Consider the following 22,767-nt stretch of genomic DNA (forward strand, 5'->3'; position numbering starts at 1 on the left):
TTTGCTGTATGTTCCTCAAGGCCCACACACCTCACTCCCGTGCCTGGCACAAAGTAAGAGCTCAAAAAATACTTGATGTATGAATAAATGATACTTTTCTCGGCTGAACAATGAAGTTGTACAGTAAGATTTCTTAGGCGGAGGGACAGGAGACTCCAAAGTTAACCATGAGAATAGGGCAGGGTGAACCAGAGCAAACAGGAAGGAAAGCAGATGGAAATCCCATGGTGAAGGCCAGCTACATTGGCCGGAAGGAAGCACGTGTTTTCCTGAATTGTATCCGTTCAAAGCCATCAGCCTTGAAGCATGACATATATAGACCATGTCAAGGATGGACAGCTGCCCCTTCAGTCCCACTTGACAGTTGTTTCTAAAAAGTTGTGTACATTCTTGGAAGGGTTATGAAGGTCAAGACAGCTGGAACAGAAAAATAAGACTGCAAAAAAGAGAACATCCCGATACAACGTCATTCGAGGAAGATTCTTAACCTAGAGTCTATCGGGCCTCCTCCAGACAGCATAGCGAGACTTCAGGAAACTGTGAACACACTGAAATTGGTATAAATTATGCATACGTGTGGCTGTCTGTCTAGAGAGACCTCAGATTCATCAGATTTGTGTGCCCTTTGGTTATCGGGCCTGCTACTTCTTCCTCTTCATCAACTCAAATGGAGCTCCTCTAAGTCCATCATTATTTGTTAGGGGCTGGAGGTGGGAATAAGAGGTGGTGGGAACGAGAGGTAGAAGGGAACTAAGCCCTCGGAAGACCTTCTATTAATTGAGTCAATAGATGTGAAAGGAATAGAGAGTGTTCAGTATATATAAACAGGGGCTTATAAATGTTAGCTCTCACTATTTTTATTACTCTATGCCAAAAGCCTTATGCTTTCTCAGCTTCACAATAACCCTACAAGGTCAGCATAAGTCCCATATCCTATTTATGAGAAACGGACTCAGAGAGATTAAGTAAACTAACCCGTGGGTCACAGCTAGCGGTGGAGTTCAGAAAGATCTAATTCCAAAGCTTGGACTCTTTGTCTCCACCCCAAGAATTACTGGCCAGCTGAAAGCAGCCTCTCTGGCTACTCTTTAGGCTTTTACGTCTAAAGCCCAGTCTTACTCTCTCCCTGAGTCTGTCCATCAGAACAGGCACTGAGCCACAAAATGAGCTTCTTCAAGCCAAGGCATAATCTACTTCCTTACGTAATAGGGTCCTGGTCATCCCCCTGAAATTCCACACTCAAGCTAGTTTCTTTCCCAGGGTGTCAAGCGTTAATTAAAGAAATAAGTCACGCTAAGCACAATTAACTCCCTCCACTCTATCATGCAGCCAAGTGAACGGCCAGGAGGGCAGAAATGTTTTCTAGTAGTCACAAACCAGAGTGAAAAAGCTCCAAACTAAGTCTCCTATTTTCTGGTCTCAAAATTGCAGTTAAACATTAGCTACTAAAACAGCCTTCCTAAAACATGATAGAATCCTGACAAACGTATGTACTTAGCGCTTCCTATGTGTTCGCACTTTACACGTGTTATCCCTATGTTTCAAAAGAGCCAAACAAGCTGGTTAGATGTTACTTCTTGCGAGGTTAAGCAAGCCTCTCAGGGTCACACAGTGAGTAACAGAACCAGGACATAAACCCGGGTCTGATATCATCAGCACTCTTAACCACCCTCCTCCCACCATGTCTACACAACCACCGTGATTCACGCTACCCGACATCTCCTCTTGGTTTTCCCTGGAGCCACTTGCCTGAAATCTTGAGAGGAGAAGCCATGGAAGCAAGACAGATGGACTCTATAAACAGGAGATCCGGGTTCCAGGTCCAGCTCAAGTACTAGCTCTGTCACCTTGGGAGATGACTTAACCTTCCAAGATCTCAGTTTCCTCACCTAGGCAATGAAGCTCATTGTTCCTGTTTCAGGATCTAGAAGAGAATGGAGCTAAGGCTTAGGTGTTATGCGAAGGTTGGTTACCTTTTCCCCTCCTTAAAGCACTAATGCAAAAACTAGTGGTAGCTCTTTCTCAGCCTCCCAGCCTCTTCTCGGCCACCGCTAGAGTCCCACCACGCCACTACCTCCTCCTCGGGCCCCTCTCCTCCCAGAGGAGGCTTAATTTCCCCTCCATTTCAGTAGTTCTCTTGCCTCGCAGGAAGGACTGGTCTTGGATACTGGGAGTCTGCCTACTTTTCCCCTCCCTCCCTCCCTCCCTCCCTCCCTTCCTCCCTTCCTCCCTCCCTCCCTCCCTTCTTCCGACTCTGGGCTTGAGGACCTGTCTCCTCAGGACCCGGCGCGTTGGGGCGGAGCTCTTCACTCGGCTGCCGGGGGTCTCTGCGAAGCCAGCGCCGGGTGCGCAGCCTGCAGTGCGTCCCACGCCGAGGGGCGGGGTGTGACCCGAGAGTTGATATAAGAGGCCCCTGCGGTGGTGAGCGCACCGCCATCCGCGGAGCTTCCTTGGCGGCTCAGCCTCTCCGGCGGAGCCGCGCGCGGGGCGGCTGGAGGGCTCCTCTGCACCCAGACGCCGTGGCCCCAGCCCTCCCGCAGCCTCCGCTCTGGCTCGCCGCGCCTCCCGCCATGAGGCCGCTGTTCTACCGCTGCTGCAACACCACGTCGGTGGAGAAGGGAAACTCAGCGACGATGGGCGGGGTGCTCTTCAGCACGGGCCTCCTGGGCAACCTGCTAGCCCTGGGGCTGCTGGCGCGCTCGGGGCTGCGGTCGTGCCCGCGGCGCTCGCCGCGCTCGCCGCCCTCCGTCTTCTACGTGCTGGTGTGCGGCTTGACGGTCACCGACCTGCTGGGCAAGTCCCTCGTGAGCCCCTTCGTGCTGTCCGCCTACGCGCAGAACCGGAGCCTGAGGGGCCTGGTGCCCGCATCCGGCAGCTGGCTGTGCCAAACCTTCGCCTTCTTCATGTCCTTCTTCGGGCTTGCCTCGACGCTGCAGCTGCTGGCCATGGCCCTGGAGTGCTGGCTCTCCCTGGGGCATCCCTTTTTCTACCGACGGTACATAACCCCGCGCCGGGGCGCACTGGTGGCGCCTGTCGTGGGCGCCTTCTGCCTCGCTTTCTGCTCGCTGCCCTTCGCGGGCTTCGGGAAGTTCGTGCAGTACTGCCCCGGCACCTGGTGCTTCATCCAAATGGTCCACGAGGAGCGCTCGCTGTCAGTGCTGAGCTACTCAGTGCTCTACGCCAGCCTCATGCTCCTGCTGGTCCTCGCCATCGTGCTGTGCAACCTGAGCGCCATGCGCAGCCTCTATGCGATGCACCTGCGGCTGCGGCGGCTCCCGCGCTCTGGCGCCAAGGAACAAGCAGAGCTGGCCGCCGGCGAGAGGGAAGAGACCCCGCAGCCCCTGGAGGAGCTGGATCACCTCCTGCTGTTAGCCCTCATGACTGTGCTCTTCACCATGTGCTCCCTGCCTTTAATTGTGAGTCGCTTGGCGCTAAGGCTGCGGGAGACTGAAGCGCGTCGGGCCGCAGTTGCCGGGAGGGAAGGGTGGGGCGCATTGGACGCTGTGCAAGAGGAGCTGCGCCCTGAGCCAGGAGGGTTTGTTGCTGCGTTCCCCGGCTCAGCTTCCCTCCACAGCCCCCAGGAGATAGAACCCAATTTGTTGAGCCAAAAAAGGTAAAGCCACAGAAAGGTAGGGAAAGCCGGAGCCGGATGGTGTCCCCTTAGCGCCGCAGAACCTCTCCAGTTAGCAGAACCCCCTCCTCCCTGCTTTCCTCTGGGAAGATCTCAGGTTTATTTATGCACCTCAGGACTTTGAGAAGTAGACCTTGGTTCCTCCTTGTCAATACGAGTCCTTTACCACTTCTCGATGGCTACGCGAGGTTTTATTTCGTTACATCCGCCCATGATTTTAGTGGCGTCAGAAATGGGCAAATGGCATCTGGGAGTTCTCCCCGGTGTTGGCGTGGAAAGGGAATAAGGGAAGGTGTGCTCCTGCCAAAGTGATTTGCACGTGTGAGTGACTAAAAGCATAGGTTTAGGTATTTTTTAACTCGTGAGTAAACTTTGAGGAGTGGCGGATGCCGTTTCTGGTAGTGCAGCTGCAGGGGATGGTGGCGGCAGAGGCGGAGAGGCTGTTTGGATTAGCAGATGTGTAGGAACGTTTCCGCTGGCGGTGTCGTTCTGACAACCTGTCTCGACAGGTTTTGTTTCTATCTTGGCAAGCGAGGTGACATGTAAAGCCATTATCTTGGGTTTCAATCACTAATGGGGGTGGTGGTACAGATTGAATTACTTCATCGTTTTGCAGGTAATTTCCTCTTGTGACCCTGGCCAAGACACCTAGGAGTGGCTGAGGCTTGAGAAACCTTTTTCAGCCTTGCTCCTCTCCCTCTCCAGATCCCTTGGAGTCCTGAGACTTATGTGAATAGGAAAGTTAAGTTTCTCATGGCAGTGTAGCAGTTTGGGACATTACTTTCAAGGGTGGATGAAAGTGAAATGTAGTGTGATTTTTCCCTTAAATGAAGGCCTTAATGTGTTGGGCAAAGAGCTCTCTGGGTTAGGATCAGAACTCCCCAAGATAAATAAATAAATCTCTATCTATATAAACAGAGAGATAGAGATATAGGTATAGATATTTAGCAGTGGTTTTCAAACTTTAGCACACTCAGACTATTAGCAGTGCTTTGAAAAGCAGAGCTGGCTGGGCCCCATTCTCCAGAGTTTCTGATGCAGACCTGTTTGAAGAATTCAGCAGCCTCTCCTTCACCTGCTGATGTGGGGATCACATTTTGAGAACCACACTCTAAAGCAAGACTTAGCAATCACAGCCCACAGGCCAAATACGTCCTGCCCGCTGTTTTAGTGCAGCCCTGGAGTTAAGAATAGTTTTTATAAGTAAACGTGTGCCATAAATTTGATGACAGGGCACATGAACTCTGAACCCCAATCAAATATGATTCCAAGAAAAAGACTCACTTTTCTCCTTAGTAGACATGTGTTACCAAAAATTGTACTCAATTATTATCACATTTTTAATTCCATCAATTAAAATTGTAGAAATGTGTTTTCTCTCCTGTTAGTAAGTACCTACTAAATATCCACGATTTGCCTCTTGGCTCATAGAACCTAAAATGTTTGCTCTTTGGCCCTTTACAGAATATGTTTTCGGATCCTTGCTCTAGAATAAGAGCCTTGCTTACCTGTGCTGTGCTAAAAGCAGAAATTAACCAAATGCCTGGACATTATGTCCTGAGTTTGAATGTTTTAGTAAGAATAATGCAGAAAGCATAATACATTGGAAAGAACATTGCATTTGACGACTCTCTAAGGAGATTTGAATAACTCACAGGGGCTTGTGAGGATTGAAGGAAATAATGGATTTGAAAATGATTTTCTAAAAAACTTGTGAAGTTTCAAAGACATGCAATGCAGACAGCATTCTTCACAGGAAGTATCATTTCTAGAAAGGATAAGGGCTTTAGCATGGGTTTGAATCAGGTCTCATCACTTACTAAGTATAAAAGCGCTTACTTATCCTTTCTAACCTCAGTTTCCTCATCTGTGATGCAGGTAACTATTCTTACTCTGTAAGATAGTTATGAAGATTTGAAGTGTTATATATACACACATACATACACACTAACCAGGTGCCTGGTGGCCTCAAAAATTATTATTACTAATTACTATTACTAATTATAACTTCCATTTATTATAATTGCCTGCTAGACATAGAAAATTAATTAAGAAATATGACCTCCGAAGGTAGTATAATATTTTAAGGCAGTGGTTCTCAAACTTGTTCTAGTCTAAGGACACTCTTTTCACTCTTAAAAATTATTAAGGGCCCAAAGATGTTTTATTTATGTGGATTATATCTATCAGTATTTACAATATTAGAAATTAAAAATAAGAAAAATTTTAGATATTATTGTAAAACAAGTTACAATGTACTTATTGCTTGTGTTTTTGCATAGGTGAAAAAGACGTTTGAGATTTCAAAATTATTTAATGAATGATAAAGTGTAGTAATGTTAGCAGGTAACATGGGAAAAAGCATGTTAAGAGCACAGAAGCACTGAGAACAATCTCTGAAAGTGCACATATGTATGTATTACCTTAGAAAGGTCTAAGAAAATGCAAGAGTACACAGCACATATTCCATTAGCCATGAGAGTGATGATATCATTCATTACACATCAGGCAGCTTCTGTGAAACTCACTGTACACGTATGAGAGGATGAAAGTGAAAAAAGACAAGTAACATCTTTTTATGAAAATAGTTTTGACCACATAGACACACTGAAAGAGTATTAAAGATGCCCATTCTTTGAAAATCACTTTTCTAAGGAAAGGATTTAGTGATTGGAAAAAATAAGGCTGTATGTGAAGGTGGGTAAACTTAAAAAAAAAACAATCTTGCTCATCACATAAATATTGTATTTCATTAAGCTGGTGAAAAGTTTGTTGGAATATGATTTTTTAATTAAGTTTGTTATAATGCTGGATTAGAGCAAGATGTTTAGATTGAATTCTCAAATTTCCAATTTGATACGGTAAAAAGAAAGTATAGAGAATATGGGAGGAGCTTTAGTGGCAGTTTGCAGCACGTTCTTTAATGTATACGAAGTGTTTTCATCAAAATTATTTTTACCTTAGAAAACCACAATGTTTTGGAGGTTGGTCGGGAAGCAGGAATGGCTGAAAGAGGGTTTTCACGAATAGATTCAACATAGTAGTTGAGAGGTTTAGAAGCCAGGTAAAGGTATGCACAAGCTTGTGTAATCGCATATATCAGAATCCATGGAGTCAGAGAAGTGGTTAGAGGACCTCCTGCATGCATTGAGATAACTCTTGTGTGTGTGTGTGTGTGTGTGTGTGTGTGTTTCATTTTGTTGAGCAGAAAGAATGGGTGGGATGCTCCATCCATAGGAGGCTGTTAAAGTTGTGTAAGGGATGGTAGCAAGAGACTGGCCCAGGGAAAAGGGTCAGAAGTGGATTTAAAGAGCTAGAGCAGAGGGTGAGGTCTAGGGTGTGGTGATGGATGAACTGAATGGGAGAGGGCGTTGGAATCAATGTTGCTGTCCTAAACGGGGATGTCCAGCCAGCCAAGCTGTCGCTAGAGAACAGGCAACAGCAACATTTTTTTGTGGACCCCTAATTTCAACAGAGGGCGCTCTTCTCACACCAGTTCTCTTTGTGTAATGACCTGCATGCGTTGAACAAGCCAGTTGTATATTCTGAGGGTATTCCGTATTCAAGCCCTCTGTTAGAGGAGCAGTTTATAAAGTATATTCTAGGGAATACCATTGATCATCAGAGGATTTTTCGAAAGTCTAGACTGTGTTCAAACGGATGTCTTGTGAGAATTAATAGAATATGTACTTTGATCACTGTCACAAGGGAATAAATTTGTCATATTTTTAGTAAACTCAAAAAATAAATAAAATTAAAAGGCCGTTTGTAGAATATTACATTTCTAATACAAATCAGGTGACTTGAAAGTACAAATAACCTAATAATATGCAATAGAATTGATATGGATGAACAGTGTACAGAAATAAAATTTGTCTTAATTATATAAACATCATTCAGTTACCCAGATCCCAACTAATCAAGCATTCTCAAATAGTAAGAATTATATCTTGCTGCACTCCACTTTGAGGAGAAGGGAGCAGATATAAAGACTAAAGTCATAAAAAGTGTTTGCTTTTTCAGTCAACTCAAGTGTGTAGCCTGTTGTCATCCATTTATTCATTCATCTCAGATCTGGAACCTACAACATTCCAGGCACTGTAATTCATTGTGGGGATATAAAATGAGAAAAACATCACATCTGCCCACAGAGCTATAATACTGGGGGTGAGAGGGAGTGACTAGGGCCAGAAAGGAGTTAGAAAAGGAAAGGATTGACTCCTAATTGATAAAATAATAATAATAATAGCTAATTATTGAATTATTCTTAATGCAAGGACATGTTCTCAAGGTTGTACTCATACTATCTCATGCAAATTTCATAACAATCCTGAAAGATAGGTGCAATTATCCCCATTGTATAGATGAGGAAACAGAGTAACTTGCCTGAAGTAACACAGCCAGTGAGGCTATTCTATCTAACCTGGATGGTCAGACTCTAAAGCTGATGAGCTTAACCACCACCTTAACCATCACCAGAGGCTTCGTGATGGGGGTAATGTTTTAGGTCAACCTGGAAAGAAACTAGGATTTGGGCATGTAATCAATTTCCACATCTGTAAAATGGAGATAATGAACATACTTACTTCACAGGACTTTCGTAAGGATGAAACAAACTTTTAAAAGTAAAACATTTAGAACGGTGCCTGAGAATATGAAGCTCTGTGTGGACATTAGCCATTATTATTACTCTTAGTGTTATTAAGCAGTGGTGATGGGAGAGGGCTTCCAGATAAACTCCGTCTTCCTAAGTGCACTAGATGGGAGTATCTGAGCCTACAGAAAAGAGAATTAAAAGGTAAGGAAACAATTATGAGAACATACATCTTCTCATATCCCTGATTGCGTTGAATGGATCTGGTCTGTGTACTTATTCATATCGCCTCCCATTAACGCTGAGTTTGCATATTTTCTGGACCATTAGAGTCCATTTTGTCCCATTATGGATTTAGAATCTTAATGAGCATGGGTGATGTAAGAGCACTGAGAAAAAGTGGCTGGCCTCCAACTGAGTGGGAGACAGTTGTAGTGCTGGTCTAGACAGCAGTGTCGGCTGAATGGCAGGAAAGGGATGAAGCAGTTTGCAGGGCTCCCAAGAGGCCAGAGAGCTCAAGGAAGAGCAAGACAATACAGGAGTGGCTGGGCACAGGTAAGTAGGCTTATCGCTCTGTGTATGTTTCTTTTTTCTTCCTAGTCTGAAAAGAGGGTGACAACCACAGAATGATAAGCATCTGTGCTAAAAATGAGTAATTTACACAAGTTGTCTTCTGTCTTTCCACTGGAATATGTCCTGTCTCTCCACGTTGATTAAACGTTTCTGTTTCAGATGGACTCACAGACATAGAAAACAAACTTATGGCTATCAAAGGAGAAATCAGGGGCAGGGATAAATAAGGGATTTGGGATTAACAGATACACACTGCTATATATAAAATAGATAGACAAGGACCTGCTGTATAGCACAGGGAACTGTATATCTTGTAATAACCTATATTGGAAAAGAATCTGAAAAAGAAAAAAAATACATTTATATGTATATACATATACATGCTGTACACCTAAAACATTACAAATCAGCTATACTTCAATTAAAAAAAATTCAGAGAAAGAAGAAACAAGTTTCTGTTTCATTGGTGTCTCCACACATGTGACATTTCACGAGTGTGACTTATTTCTGGGCTAACTAAGAATCCAGGACAGGAAGGAGGCAGAGGAAAAAGGGAAGAGAATCAGTATCTATGGGAGTGAGGTGACTCTGTAAACGACTCAGTAGACTAGATTTGTCCCACTTTAGCTCTTCCTCTACACTGCCAGGCAGGGAGCGGGCAACTCTAGCCCTGCCATACTCACCACAGGTGGACCAGCTCCAGGGACTTAGCCAGGGGCTCCCAGGAGGACCTGGCTTCCACTGAGCCTTCCAGGTCGGCCCTGCACCTCCCTGGCTTCTCACTTGTACCCATCCACTGTGGTGGCCTTAGCTGCTTATAAATTTACCCAAAGGAATACTCCAAGCCAAGCTGCCATACTCTTACGGAAAAGTAATGTTTCCTAAGTGAAGTAAGTGAATTTGTTGCGGCCATCGACCTTCCGCTATCCTAATTGAATGTTTTTCTTTAAAACAGTATCGTGCTTACTATGGAGTGTTTAGAGCTGTTCACGAGAAAAATGGAAGTGTTGAAGAAATTGAAGACCTCCGAGCCTTACGCTTTCTCTCTGTGATCTCCATTGTGGACCCTTGGATTTTCATCATTTTCAGAACATCGGTATTTCGGATGTTTTTTCACAAGATTTTCATAAGGCCTCTTATGTATAGAAACTGGCACAGCAATTCTTGCGGAACTAGCATGGAATCCAGCCTGTGACAGTGTGTTAACCTCTCTGGTAAACTCAGGAATATATCACATTTTCTGGCAAAGAACCATGATCAAAAAAATCTTACAAGTTATATCCTTAAAGGCTATGTCCCATAACAAAACATCTAAATGTATTTTCAAAACTATTCGATCGATCTTAATAATGTGTTTTCACTCTTTATTCAAGAACCAGTTCAGTGGGGTTTTTCATTTTGAGTATAATAGTAACTACAATTTCATATATTGTAAACAATGTTAAAAGTCTTAAAGCAATGATAGTAATTATTCCATTGTTTGTACTTGGTGTCCCTAATTTTTTAAGGCGGTCTTGAGACCTCTGGGTCTTTATTTAAATTCAGTAGAAACAACACAGTTTACAATTATGTGATAGGTGTTCTTAAATTTTCTTACCCTCTTTATTTCTAGTGGAACCTGATTTGTTTATTTTGCATCACAATTGCCCCTGTTTAATTCTTTCCTTTGCCAACTGATACAAGTATAGCCTGAATTATAGATGCTCCTCTGGAAAGGGTGTTAGAAAATATAACTAGGTGAGGCGTTTGGAGGGTCCTTCCCCCAGCCACCCTCTGGGAAAACACTCACCACCTTGTGTGAAGAGGCGAAGCTGTAAATAAGTAAATGAAAGGCAAGATGTGACTATGGTCTACACCCTGGAGAAGAAAAAATTCTTTTTACCCTTTGAAGTCCAGTTTCTTGTGTGTTGAGGTAGGGGTGTCAGTAGGCATGAAAATTTGGAGTGGGCTACAAAATGTTGTTTCAGTTTTTGGAACCTCCATTTTGTAGGTTTATCAAAATAATGGATTCTTTGGTGGGGAGGGATTTATGGTCTTTGGAAGACAGGGATGTATGACTTCCCAGAGAGTGTGTTTACTAAGCATGGCTGTGACACAGCCGGGCATTCAGCACAGGGACAAGCTCACTCGGGACTCAGTCAGCCTCAGCTGACAGCAGTGACAATGACCTTAACTTCTACATGTTAAAGCCATATTCTGCCCTTGGTGGAGACAGTAAGACCTTATTAAGGTTCCTGAGAGATACGCTTTCAATCTGGAGCAGAATATGGCTCAGATGGAGCACCACCAAGCACTTTAATTGTACATAATGTTTACAAAGGTTAGCAACACTATGACCAAAAGGGAAAAGTGGGGAAAATACAGCTGCAGCTGATAAACTAAGCAAGAGACTGTAGACCCAGCCTGCAGGGAAGAACTTTCACCTTGGGTAAAAGATGAAAGTTTTTTCACGGGAGCGTCAGAGGGGTTTCAGCATCTGTGGTGTACCTGACACACTCAGACTCTGAGCGGGACACCTGAATAGCCTGAAACCCCCATTCAGCCATCCCTTCCAAAGATCAGAGTATTTGCCTTATTTTCAGCGTAGCAGCAGCCCCATTTTTTCACCTCTGGTTTATCTCAGAGGTGGTATTGACCTGGAAATATATGTGTAATTTTTGTGTGTAGCAAAACTGTGAAATGGCCAAATTAGGAATACAGGAATTATAATCTGAGAGTATGATGTGATGAAAAATGCACTTGTTTTCAAGTTTAACTCTCGTTTGTATATTTAATTTGTAAGTACCTTTATGTGTTTCATTGTCAGAGGAAGTGCATCTGTTTCATGCTCTCCTTTTGGAACGTATGTTATGATCATTATCAAGATCATTTGAAAAGTTCCCAGATACATCAATAAACATAACTTTATGATATTTTGCAAAGAAAATTACTTTTCTTCAAATGAAATAAAAGGGTTTAGTTTTTTTATTTTGTTTTGAGTAAAGGGCTACCAGCAGTCTTTCATTCTCTAGCAGTTTAATAGTGAGGATTTTTATAGGCTGTTCTATTAGCATATGTATTCCTTTAAACAAGTTTGCACAGGTTTATCCAAGGAGTTAGTGGTGCTTTCTGTTTAACACAGAATGTAGATATAACATCTGGATGAAATCCATGTTAAGTTAAAAGTCAACTCTTCAATGATCTTCATTGATTTACTCATTAGGTCATTAAACATTAAATAAGTTTTAATTGACACATACCTTGGGTCAGGCAATTAGTTAGGTGCGGAGGAAAAAAATACATAAGACTTGGGCTTCCCTGGTGGCGCAGTGGTTGAGAGTCTGCCTGCCGATGCAGGGGACACGGGTTCGTGCCCCGGTCCGGGAGGATCCCACATGCCGCGGAGCGGCTGGGCCCGTGAGCCATGGCCGCTGAGCCTGCGCGTCCGGAGCCTGTGCTCCGCAACGGGAGAGCCCCCAACAGTGAGAGGTCCGCGTACCGCAAAAAAAAAAAAAACATAAGACTTAGTTCTGGCGCATGATTTGTTCATTGTCCAGTGGGGGAGACGAGCACGTAAACAATTACAATAGGGTATGGAAATCCCAGTGATAAATGTGCACACACAGTCCCATTACAGAAGAGGAAACCTGAACTAGGGGTGTTGTGTAGGGTTATTCAAACTTCACAGTGAGAAGATGCTTAAGTGAAATATTGAAGATGAGTAGGAATTTTGATTCCAGTTGAAAACTAAAGAAAGGACTAAAATAGTCTACATAAGAGGAAATACATGTGGTTAATAAATGTAGAAAAAATTCCTGTCTAATCAAAGAAATGCTAAATTAAAATCAAATTATCAAGGACCACACACAAAAATAATTATGACTGTCAATAACAGAAAGGCTGTTAGTAGATAAAAGGAACACTTATGCTGCCCTGGTAAGTTTGTAAATTTGTCCACCTTTTCTTGATAGCAACCTGACAGTGCATATCAGGAGCCTACAAGTGTTCTTTTCTACCATTCCAGTGACTCCACTCCAGAATTCTCTTCCAGAGGGGCTGTCACAGTTATGTGGCAAACTTGTCTTTGTAGCATTATTTATAATAGCAAAAAGATGAAAATGAAATCATCTACCTGACCGAAACGGGTTAAACAAACTCTTCAGGTATAATATAGATACACACACAAACATATATGAAAATTATGTAGCCATTAAAAAAAGACGTTTTCAAATAATTTATAAAAATTGAGAAGAAAGCTTACAGTGTAATACAAGGTGATAAAAAGCATGATACAATGTATTTTAAGGTATGATCCATAATTAAATATGCATATAAAATACCTTGAAAAAATAAACCAAAGAATCAAAGTGTGAACCACAGTTATCTTTTTTATGGACACTTTTTCCCACAATTCTTCATATTTTCCAAGTTTTAAAATAATACATCAAAATTTCTTTTATGTGAAATTCTTTTTTTAAAAGAATGAATAGAAATGGACTGAGAAGACAAGGGGGAAAGGCACGAAGGGAAATATTTCACGTCTAAAGGACCAGTATGTGCAAAGCCATGCAGGAATAAAGGAGTGTAGCATGTCCAGGCTTAGTTAGTAGCTTCATTTGGCAGAAGCTTGGGAATTATGAGCAGAGGTGGCAGGAAAAGAAGCTGAAAAGAGAGGCAAGCTTCCCATCATCAGGGGTGTTTGGTGCAGGGGTGGAGGTTTGGAGCTCTCGTGGGGCCCATATACACGCTGGAGACTTTGAAGCCAGGGTGCAGTCAGAATGGAGTTTGAGGAAGGTCGTGCTGGTGGTATGGATTGTGGATGGTCAGGTGGGAGGCCTCGTGGTTGTGCAGTCCATGCACTAGACCAGGGTGCTGGTTAAGGAAGAGAGTGGGACTCACTTGCCTGGCTGCTTGCCTGGAAGTGGAGTTCATCGGCTCAGAAGAAAGGGCCCCCTTTGATGATCTTTCTACTGGGAGGAGGCACAAAAATGCCAAATATGCAGGCCCAGGAGTGCCCTGCTGCCAGGGAGGGAAAGAGGTGAGAAGGAGCTGAATTCAAGCAGTGCCAGGGAGAGGTAAGTTGCACAGCTTTTTAGTAGGTAGAGCTGATGGCGAGGATTCCAACTTATGACTCAGTTGTGCCTTTATTCTTCTTTCAATATACTCAGGAACAAGTGAGGCAAGGGAAAAATTCTGAAAAAAGTCTCTTTTTCTTTTTCTTTTTTTCCTGACATTCCCAGTATACCTGGACAGAAGATTGCAGTTATGACTCTAATGAAGTTTCTGGGTCATCTATGGATTTTAATTATATACTTCTCAGCCACGTTATTAAAGGGCCAATGATTAGGACTGTTAATTTAGTTCCAGAAGTCTATCAAAGGCTGACTGGGCTAGGTACTCCTGAAGCTTTAGGGGAGAGAAGGGATCCCACAAATAAAACCACTAGGATGATGGATCTGCTGCTCCACCAAAAAAGAAAAAGAAAAAAGAAAATACCAGACAAAAGACCAAAAAATATGCAAAAGACTCCATTCATCATGTTTCTCTGAACTCTGATTCTCAGATCTTTTCAGTTGCAGGTAATCACTGACACCTAACTCCCCAAAGCATTTTATCTGTAATGTTCTCAAGGCAGTTAACAATATTTCCATACAGGCAGCCACCATGGATCATTGTTTCACATGCTCATAGTACTAATGGCAGTGAGGAACCTTTGGCCCATGTAGGGAAAGATGCTCCCCCAGACATGCTGTTTCTCCATCCTCATCCAGATGCTTATTGGGCCTAAGCCTGACAGCTGTTCTGTTGTGAAAGAAAGCCAACTAAAGGGCATTCATCACAGAATAACATTACCAGAGATTATGTCTAAAGGTGAGCTTTCATTAGGGGACTAATTATATAATTTTAGCTCGATATAGAATAGAAAAGAAATCTCCATTAAAATATGTAAAGTTATTTTTAAACTCTTGTAATTTGACCTTTTTATAAATTTTTGGAAATATATTTTATGTTTCTTCTTTTCCAGGCTTCAAAATATTTGAGGACTAGATATTCACCTATTTTTTTTTTGTCTTTTCCCATAATGGCATGAACTGTGGAAGGGCAAAAATAGATTATAAATATATATTGATTAAAAGGTTCTCTCTCCCATGATTTCCCCAAAACATAAGTATACTCGATAAGAGGCTGCTATAACTTGGTCAGAGATTCTGCTGTATCTGAGAGGAATGTTCTTACTTCAGCATATAAGGACATTTTTCTTAGGTTACCCAAAGGCGAAAATAATAAAATGCAGGAGAAAATATTTTTGCTCCATATTTTTCCTACTGTTATAGACATTGTGGAAATTAACATGTTTCAGTTTTATCCAGGACTAGAAATTCATAATTAACAAAATTAACAGTATGAAAAGTTTATTAGGCATTTAAAAATTGTAAAGACAACTTTGTCTTACTGGCAAAGAGAGTTTGGCGACTTCTCTTGTAATTCCTCTCAGGAGTGAGGCTGGGATTGCCGGTCTAGGTATTCCCAGTATGGCCTTCAGGTGGAGGAAAGCCAAGCCTACAGGTGAGGAGTGGTATGTAATTAGGGCTTGCTTTCCCTGCCTCTCCACAATTGCCTAACTTGTTGAAACAAATCAGCAGGTCTCACCTGGTATCAGAAGGGTAAAAATTTCAGTCTGCCAGACAATTAAAAAAAAAAAACTGCATGTACTCAGGAGTCAGTCCAGTCTCAAAAATATTTGCAATGAATCCATCCATGCTCTGGTTACAGAGTAAATGATATCAAATACAAAGAGAAGAAGAAATAAACTTGGTTGTTTTTTTGTTTTTTACTTTTTGCTACTTAAATCCTGACACCAGTGAGAATAAGGCTCCGGACGCTCAGGCTCAGTGGCCATGGCTCACGGGCCCAGCCGCTCCGCGGAATGTGGGATCCTCCCAGACCGGGGCACGAACCCGTGTCCCCTGCACGGACTCTCAACCACTGCGCCACCAGGGAAGCCCTATAATGATTCTTAATTCATAGAAACCTCTTACAAACCAATCAGAAACCCAGGATAAATTAGAATATAAAAATAATACAATTTAGGGCAAATGTTACCAAGTGCTGCAGTATGGGGCAAAGATCTAAAAGCAAAGCCCTAAATCAAAGATAATTGACATTCAAGATTAGCCTAGTAGTGCATTATATAGACACCTGGACAAACAATGAAGTTGATAGTTTGCTGACATCAATTTCTTATTGGTACAAATAGGATATGGAAACAGTAAGTGCCACACAGCACAATTCATTGTGAATTGGGAAGACTTCTTTAATTCCCCCAAATTTAAAAATCACTCAGAGTTAACAATTATGTTAAAAAGACAAAGTGCAATGATTTACTCTTTATGATTGACACATCCAAAATAAAATGACCTCCCCCCCAAACTAAAATGGGACCAAAGAGCTATCCTTCAAGTGGAAACAAATAGTAATATCAGGCAAAGTAGAATTTGGGGTAAGTTTTAATTGGTTAAATGGTTAAAAAGTTCATCTGTGGCTGTAAGATACAATCAGTAGTGAATACCTTACAGCCTTGACTCATTTTTACCAAACAACATGTCAAAAGTACAAAGGAAAAGACACTAGAAACAGGAGAAATCGAAAAATCACTAGTCATGGATGATTTTCATGCCCAGCAGCAATGAAAAATAGATCAAATGATAAAAAGACATCTGTTTAAATACATTTCTATTTCTGTTATCACATCATTCAAAACTCAGATGGATTTTTATTCAATAGGCAGAGTATATTTAGCATGGTCTGTTTTTAAGCATAGACTATGACATAGTCCTGTAATTCACTTTGGGGGGGGCCTTAGAAACACCTGCAGAAAGGCATACTGTGGTCCTCCAGAGTAGCTCAAACCCACGCTCAACAAGAGGCTTGGACGACTGCAAAAGATACAGTCCTTATGTATGTGCGGGCAGAGAAAAAGGACAGTGTTTCAAACATGAACCCCATACTCAAAATCATACTGTTACCACCCTTTTGAGTCAGACCCCAACAAGGGTCCTCCTGACCCATATCACTGGAGCCAATAGAACGAGACCAAACTTGGTTCAGAAGCACAGGAAAGCTTTATTCTTTGATGAAAGAACTGAGAGGTGCGAGCTCCCATTCTAGAACAGGTGCTCTCCTGGATAGGCTGTGGGCGGAGCTTCTTTATCCGCCTCTTCACAGAGGGGGAGGGGGCGAGTTCTCCAGGGGCTTAGGCAGGTGTGCTTCTTAGGCTCCAGACCGCAGTGCCTCGGGCAGCGTCTCTGCACACGGCCCGCCACTGCCATCTTGAATTGTGTCGTGTGTAGCGCTTCTGCACTGCCCAGCGAGACAGCAGAGCATTCAGGTGCATGGGTTTTGTGCTGGTAACTAATCCAACGTGTTAGGTGCAAGACCTCTGCATATGGTCCCTTATAGGCCGGCGAAACTAGACTAAGCACAAAAGAAGAGGTTAGACCTTATCACCTGGATTCCATCTTATTTTTCCTGGGGATGCCAGGAGGCTTTACTGGTGACAAGGACGGATCCTCTGTCTGTTAGCTGTTCATTTGTGATCAGCTGCTTTGTGCATGCAAACTCTGTATACTGCGAGCCAGGATGAGTATCAGTCAGGATTTTATTTATTTGATAATAGCGATTCGCCAAAGCAGCAAAGGAGAAGTCAGCTGGTGAGTTATATCATTGTAACAGGCAGCGTCTAACAGAGCTGCCAGTGATTCCTGTCTCCTGGGGTTCATGCCTTTGTGAAATCTCTTCCCCTCCAGTGTGAGCTGGACCTAGAGACTTGCTCCTAAGGAGTGGAATACAGCAAAAAACATCTGGGACGTTACACTCCATCTTTGGTAACAGAAAAGACTGTGGCTTTTGCCTCACGTGCTTGCTCTGATGGAAACCAGCTGCCATGCTGTGAGAGGCTCACATGGGCAAAACACTGAGGGAGATCCCTAGCCAACAGCCTGTCCAGAGCTGGAGGCCTCAGTGCAACAACCCATGAGGAACTGAATCCTCCTACAGCCGCATGAACCTTCTTGGAAGTGGAAACTTCCGAATCCAGCCTTGAGATGGCTGCAGCCCCCGCCAACGCCTCTGCTGCAACCTTGAGAGAGACCCAGAGGACCCAGCTAAGCGGCGCTCAAAATCACCCAGAAACCGTGAGAGAAATGTTGTTTTAAGTCACTAAATTTGGGGGTAATTTTTTCTGCAGTCGTAGATAACTAATGCAATCATGACTATTAAATTAATGGCTATACAAATTATACACAAATCCATAGCATACTTTGTTGATAAATACGATACATGAAACAGTTATAAGCCTTGATGTTATACTAGGCTACAAGGGAAATCTCAACAAATGTAAGAAGGCAGAAATCGAACATTTCATCTTCTCTGGTTAGGAAACACATTTTTATTTAAGTGGAAACCAAAAAAACTCTCCAATTACTTGGAAATGTTAACTTTTTTGTATCATATTAAATGGTGCATAAAACGTGCATATACTGTTTAAATAATAGTTATAAAGTGAACATTCAAGAAAACGCCATGCAGGTCAAGAAACAGAACCAGAGGTGAACACTATCCTGATGTTGGGATAACACATGTACTCTTTTGTGTCTTTCTCCCTAGCTTAGCGCTGTCTCAGATCAGATTCCTCCCATGCAGAGGAGAGACAGGGATTCAGGTGTGTGTGATTTGTGGAGCTCGTGACCTCAGGAAAAAGGTGGTAAAGGACACAGGGACAGGGCAGGGACAAGAGCTAAGCAAGGATGAGGTCTCAGCTTCAGCCTGATCCCCAAGGGACCCTGGAGCCTGGAAAGCACCACTGTGTTGGTACCGCTTGTCATAATCAACCTTTGGCCTGGGTGTACTGGGGGTGGCCTTCAGGTCGGGCAATTTTCCAGAGCAGGGGCAACCTGTGAACCATTAGCAGCCAATACTCACAGCGGCTGAGGAGTGGGCGCCCTGGCCTGGAAAAAGGGATGTGGGCAGCATCCACTACGTATTAGGTTTGAGATTCACCTCACTGTCTGTGTGGCTGCAGTTCATATGATATCATTGCCGAATAATATTCTATTGTATGAATATATCATATGCTGCCAATGAACATTTAGGTTGTTTCCCGATTTGTTTATTACAAACAATGCTGCTTTGGCTATTTTATCATGTATTAATGTCAGACGGGTAAAAGAGTATGTCTAATACCTAGGAGGGGAATTTTGGGATTGTAGGGTATGTGCCTCTTCTACTTTATTATATTATAAAAAAATTGTTTTCCGGGCTTCCCTGGTGGCACAGTGGTTGACAGTCCGCCTGCCGATGCAGGGGACACGGGTTCGTGCCCCGGTCCGGGAAGATCCCACATGCCGCGGAGCGGCTGGGCCCGTGAGCCGTGGCTGCTGAGCCTGCGCGTCTGGAGCCTGTGCTCCGCAACGGGAGAAGCCGCAACAGCGAGAGGCCCGCGTACCGCAAAAAAAAAAAAAAAATTGTTTTCCAATTTACAATACCACCAGCATTGTTTGGTAGCATTGCTCCACTTGTCTCTGGACTTAGCCATTCTGGTAACTTTTAATGGTATCTCACTGAGGTTTTACCTCTTTATTGGAGTATAATTGCTTTACAGTGGTGTGTTAGTTTCTGCTTTATAACAAAGTGAATCAGTTATACATATACATATGTTCCCATATCTCTTCCCTCTTGTGTCTCCCTCCCTCCCCTCCCACCCTCCGTATCCCACCCCTCTAGGTGATCACAAAGCACCGAGCTGATCTCCCTGTGCTATGTAGCTGCTTTCTCATTGAGGTTTTAATGTGTTTTCCTTTTTATTAATGATGTTGTACACCTTTTCATAGATTAATTGGCTTGGAAGTTCTTTTTATAAAACTTTTGTTCAAGTCTTTTGCCTAGGTTTATCATATAATGTCTTTTTTTTTCTTATTGATTTGTAGATGTCCTATCTACTGTTACTTTGTTAGTTATATGTGTTGCAAAAATATTTTCCCATTCTGTAATCTGTCTTTTCAGTCTCTCTATGGTGACTTTTAATGAACAGAAGCTTTTATGTATTGGAATCTAATTTATTAAGGTTTTCTTTTATGGTTAAGCTTTTTATGTCCTGATTGAAAATTTTTTTCCTAACATGGAATCATGAAATATTTTTCCACATTATTTTATAAAAGCTTTATAGTTTTACCTTCACTCTTGGGTGTCAATCCACCTATAATTTACTTTGTGTATGGTGTGATGTAGATATTCAATTTTATATTTTTTTACCATATAAATAACCAGTTGTCTCCAGTTGAACTTTTAATCGAAAAATTCATCCTTTCCTCATTGGTATTAAATATTATCTCTGTCAGGTTTCCAAATTTGTGTCTTTTTGTAGTCTCTCTATACTATTCCATTGGCTTGTTGTCTTAGTTACTGTAATTTTACAGTACCTGGTACACTAATTCTTCTACCTAATTCTTTTTCAAGTGGACCCTGCTAATCTTAGTTATTTGTGTTTCTGTATAAAATTTAAAATAAGCTTGCCAATTTACACCAAAAGCAAACAAAAAACCTGCCGGGAGTTTTACTGGGATTGCACTTGATCTATTGATCAATTTGGTATATCTCCCAATTTACTTTTTATTAAATTATAATATACATACAGAAAAGTATAGAAACTATAAGTAGACAAATTAAACACACTAAGTAACCAGCACCCAGATCAAAAAACAGAATACCACCAGAATCTCAGGCCTCTAAAGAACCCATTTTAGCTACCATCCTCACCCACAACAGGTACTAATATCATGTATTAATTTTGTCTACTTTTGAACTTTATTGAAATAGGAAAAATAAATCACACAGTATGTACTTGGCTTTTTTTTCATTCAGCGTTATGCTTATGAAATTCATCCATGTTGTTCAGATAGCTATATTTTGTTTACTCTCAGCGTTGTAGTGTGTAGTCTTCCACAGTATGAATTTATCACAATAGGTTAATCCATTCCATTGTAGATAGACATTTGAGTTATTTCTAATTGGGGCTATTACAGATAGTAATATACATTCTTGTACACATATTTTAGGAACGTAAGCATGCATTTCTCTTAAGGAAATAACTGGGAATGTAATTGCTAGGTCATAAGTTTTGTCTTTGGTACATACTGCAAGCAGTCTTCCAAAATGGAGTGTATTAATTTATACTTCCATGGCAGTGTGTGAAACTTCTAGTCGATCCACATGCTAATCAATACTTTACATACTGTCTTTCTAGTTCAGTTTAGCCGTTCTGGGACTGTATAGTGGTATCATGTTGTGGTGTTAATTTGCGTATTCCTGTATACACTTTTTCATGTGTTTATTGGCCTCTGGATATCCCTGTCTGTGAAGGCTCTGTTAAAGTCTTTTTCCCATTTATAAAAGGTTGTCTGCCATTTGCTTATTGATTTATGCCATCTCGTCATCCGAATCTACTAGGTTCTTAAATTTAGGCAGTATGTGGCAAAATTTTGTACAGAGAAGGAATTCTATGAAATCCAATCTATTTGTTTTCTGGAATTCACAATAAGAATTTAGATAACGAAGGATACCTGAAGCCACTGTAGGTGTTCTTCTGCTGAATCTGGCTTCTGGTGTCTCATCTCCTGATGAGCTTGACAGTATGCTAACTGCTCATATTTCTGAGATTCTCTGATGCCTAAGACGATGGTCCCTTCCTCCAGAGAGGTTTTGTATTTGCCGGGCACTTAGAGTCAGTCCAGGACAACTTTAAACCAATTCACGGCATAAAGATTTTTTGGACCAACCACGAAAGGTGAATTGCGGTTACAAACTCACAATTTCTGCCAGCATGTGGTTATAACTACCCGGAGACAGAGTTTTTCTTTTCTTTACTCCCTCTGCACAGATCAACATCAAAGGACTTTATTTTTCATGTGTCTCTTGGGGATGAGGATTAGAGAGTGACAGCAGGTTTACTTCCTTTTTTTCTTGAATTTTTGAATTTCATTTTATTTATTTTTTTATACAGCAGGTTCTTATTAGACATCAGTTTTATACACATGAGTGTATACATGTCAGTCCCAACTGCCCAATTCATCACACCACCCCCACCACCCCAGGGCTTTCCCCGCTTGGTGTCCATTCGTTTGTTCTCTATATCTGTGTCTCAACTTGGGCCCTGCAAACCAGTTCATGTGTACCATTTTTCTACGTTCAACATACATGCGTTAATATACGATATCTGCTTTTCTCTTTCTGACTTACTTCACTCTGTATGACAGTCTCTCTACATGCATCCACATCTCTACAAATGACCCAATTTCATTCCTTTTTCTGGCTGAGTAATATTCCATTGTATATATGTACCACATCTTCTTTATCCACTTGTCTGTCGATGGGCATCTAGGTTGCTTCCATGACCTGGCTACTGTAAATAGTGCTGCAATGAACACTGGGGTGCATGTGTCTTTTTGAATTACGGTTTACTCTGGGTATATGCCCAAGAGTGGGATTGCTGGCTCCTATGGTAATTCTATTTTTAGTTTTTTAAGGGACCTCCATACTGTTCTTCATAGTGGCTGTATCAGTTTACATTCCCACCAACAGTGCAAGAGGGTTCCCTTTTCTCCACATCCTCTCCAGCATTTGTTGTTTGTAGATTTTCTGAAGATGCCCATTCTAACTGGTGTGAAGTGATACCTCATCATAGTTTTGATTTGCATTTCTCTAATAATTATTGATGTTGAGCAGCTTTTCATGTGCCTCTTGGCCATCTGTATATCTTCTTTGGGGAAATGTCTATTTAGGTCTTATGCGCATTTTTGGATTGGGTTGTTTATTTCTTTAATATTGAGCTGCATGAGCTGTTTATATATTTTGGAGATTAATCCTTTGCCCATTGATTCGTTTGCAAATATTTTCTCCCATTCTGAGGGTTGTCTTTTCATCTTGTTTATGGTTT

At 42.1% G+C, this 22,767-nt stretch overlaps 1 protein-coding gene across 1 annotated transcript; it reads left to right on the forward strand.

Moving 5' to 3' along the window:
• The first annotated feature begins 2,275 nt into the window (after positions 1-2,275).
• Positions 2,276-21,731, forward strand: PTGDR (prostaglandin D2 receptor). Its single transcript, XM_022570566.3, has 2 exons — positions 2,276-3,416; positions 9,754-21,731. The coding sequence occupies exons 1-2, from the start codon at positions 2,571-2,573 to the stop codon at positions 9,991-9,993; spliced, it is 1,086 nt and encodes a 361-aa protein (XP_022426274.1). The 5' UTR covers positions 2,276-2,570; the 3' UTR covers positions 9,994-21,731.
• Positions 21,732-22,767: the final 1,036 nt, after the last annotated feature.

The sequence above is a fragment of the Delphinapterus leucas genome, chromosome 2 (assembly GCF_059928025.1).
Source record: "Delphinapterus leucas isolate spDelLeu-1000000601 "Yukka" chromosome 2, BTC_Dleu_Yukka2, whole genome shotgun sequence".
NCBI lineage: Eukaryota > Metazoa > Chordata > Mammalia > Artiodactyla > Monodontidae > Delphinapterus > Delphinapterus leucas.

What these genes read in the sequence shown, in the direction of transcription:
- PTGDR (XM_022570566.3), top strand. Translation starts at nt 2,571, where the DNA reads ATGAGGCCGCTGTTCTACCGCTGCTGCAACACCACGTCGGTGGAGAAG. An exon ending in TGTGCTCCCTGCCTTTAATT is followed by an intron (nt 3,417 to 9,753) that starts GTGAGTCGCTTG and finishes TCTTTAAAACAG; the next exon opens with TATCGTGCTTACTATGGAGT.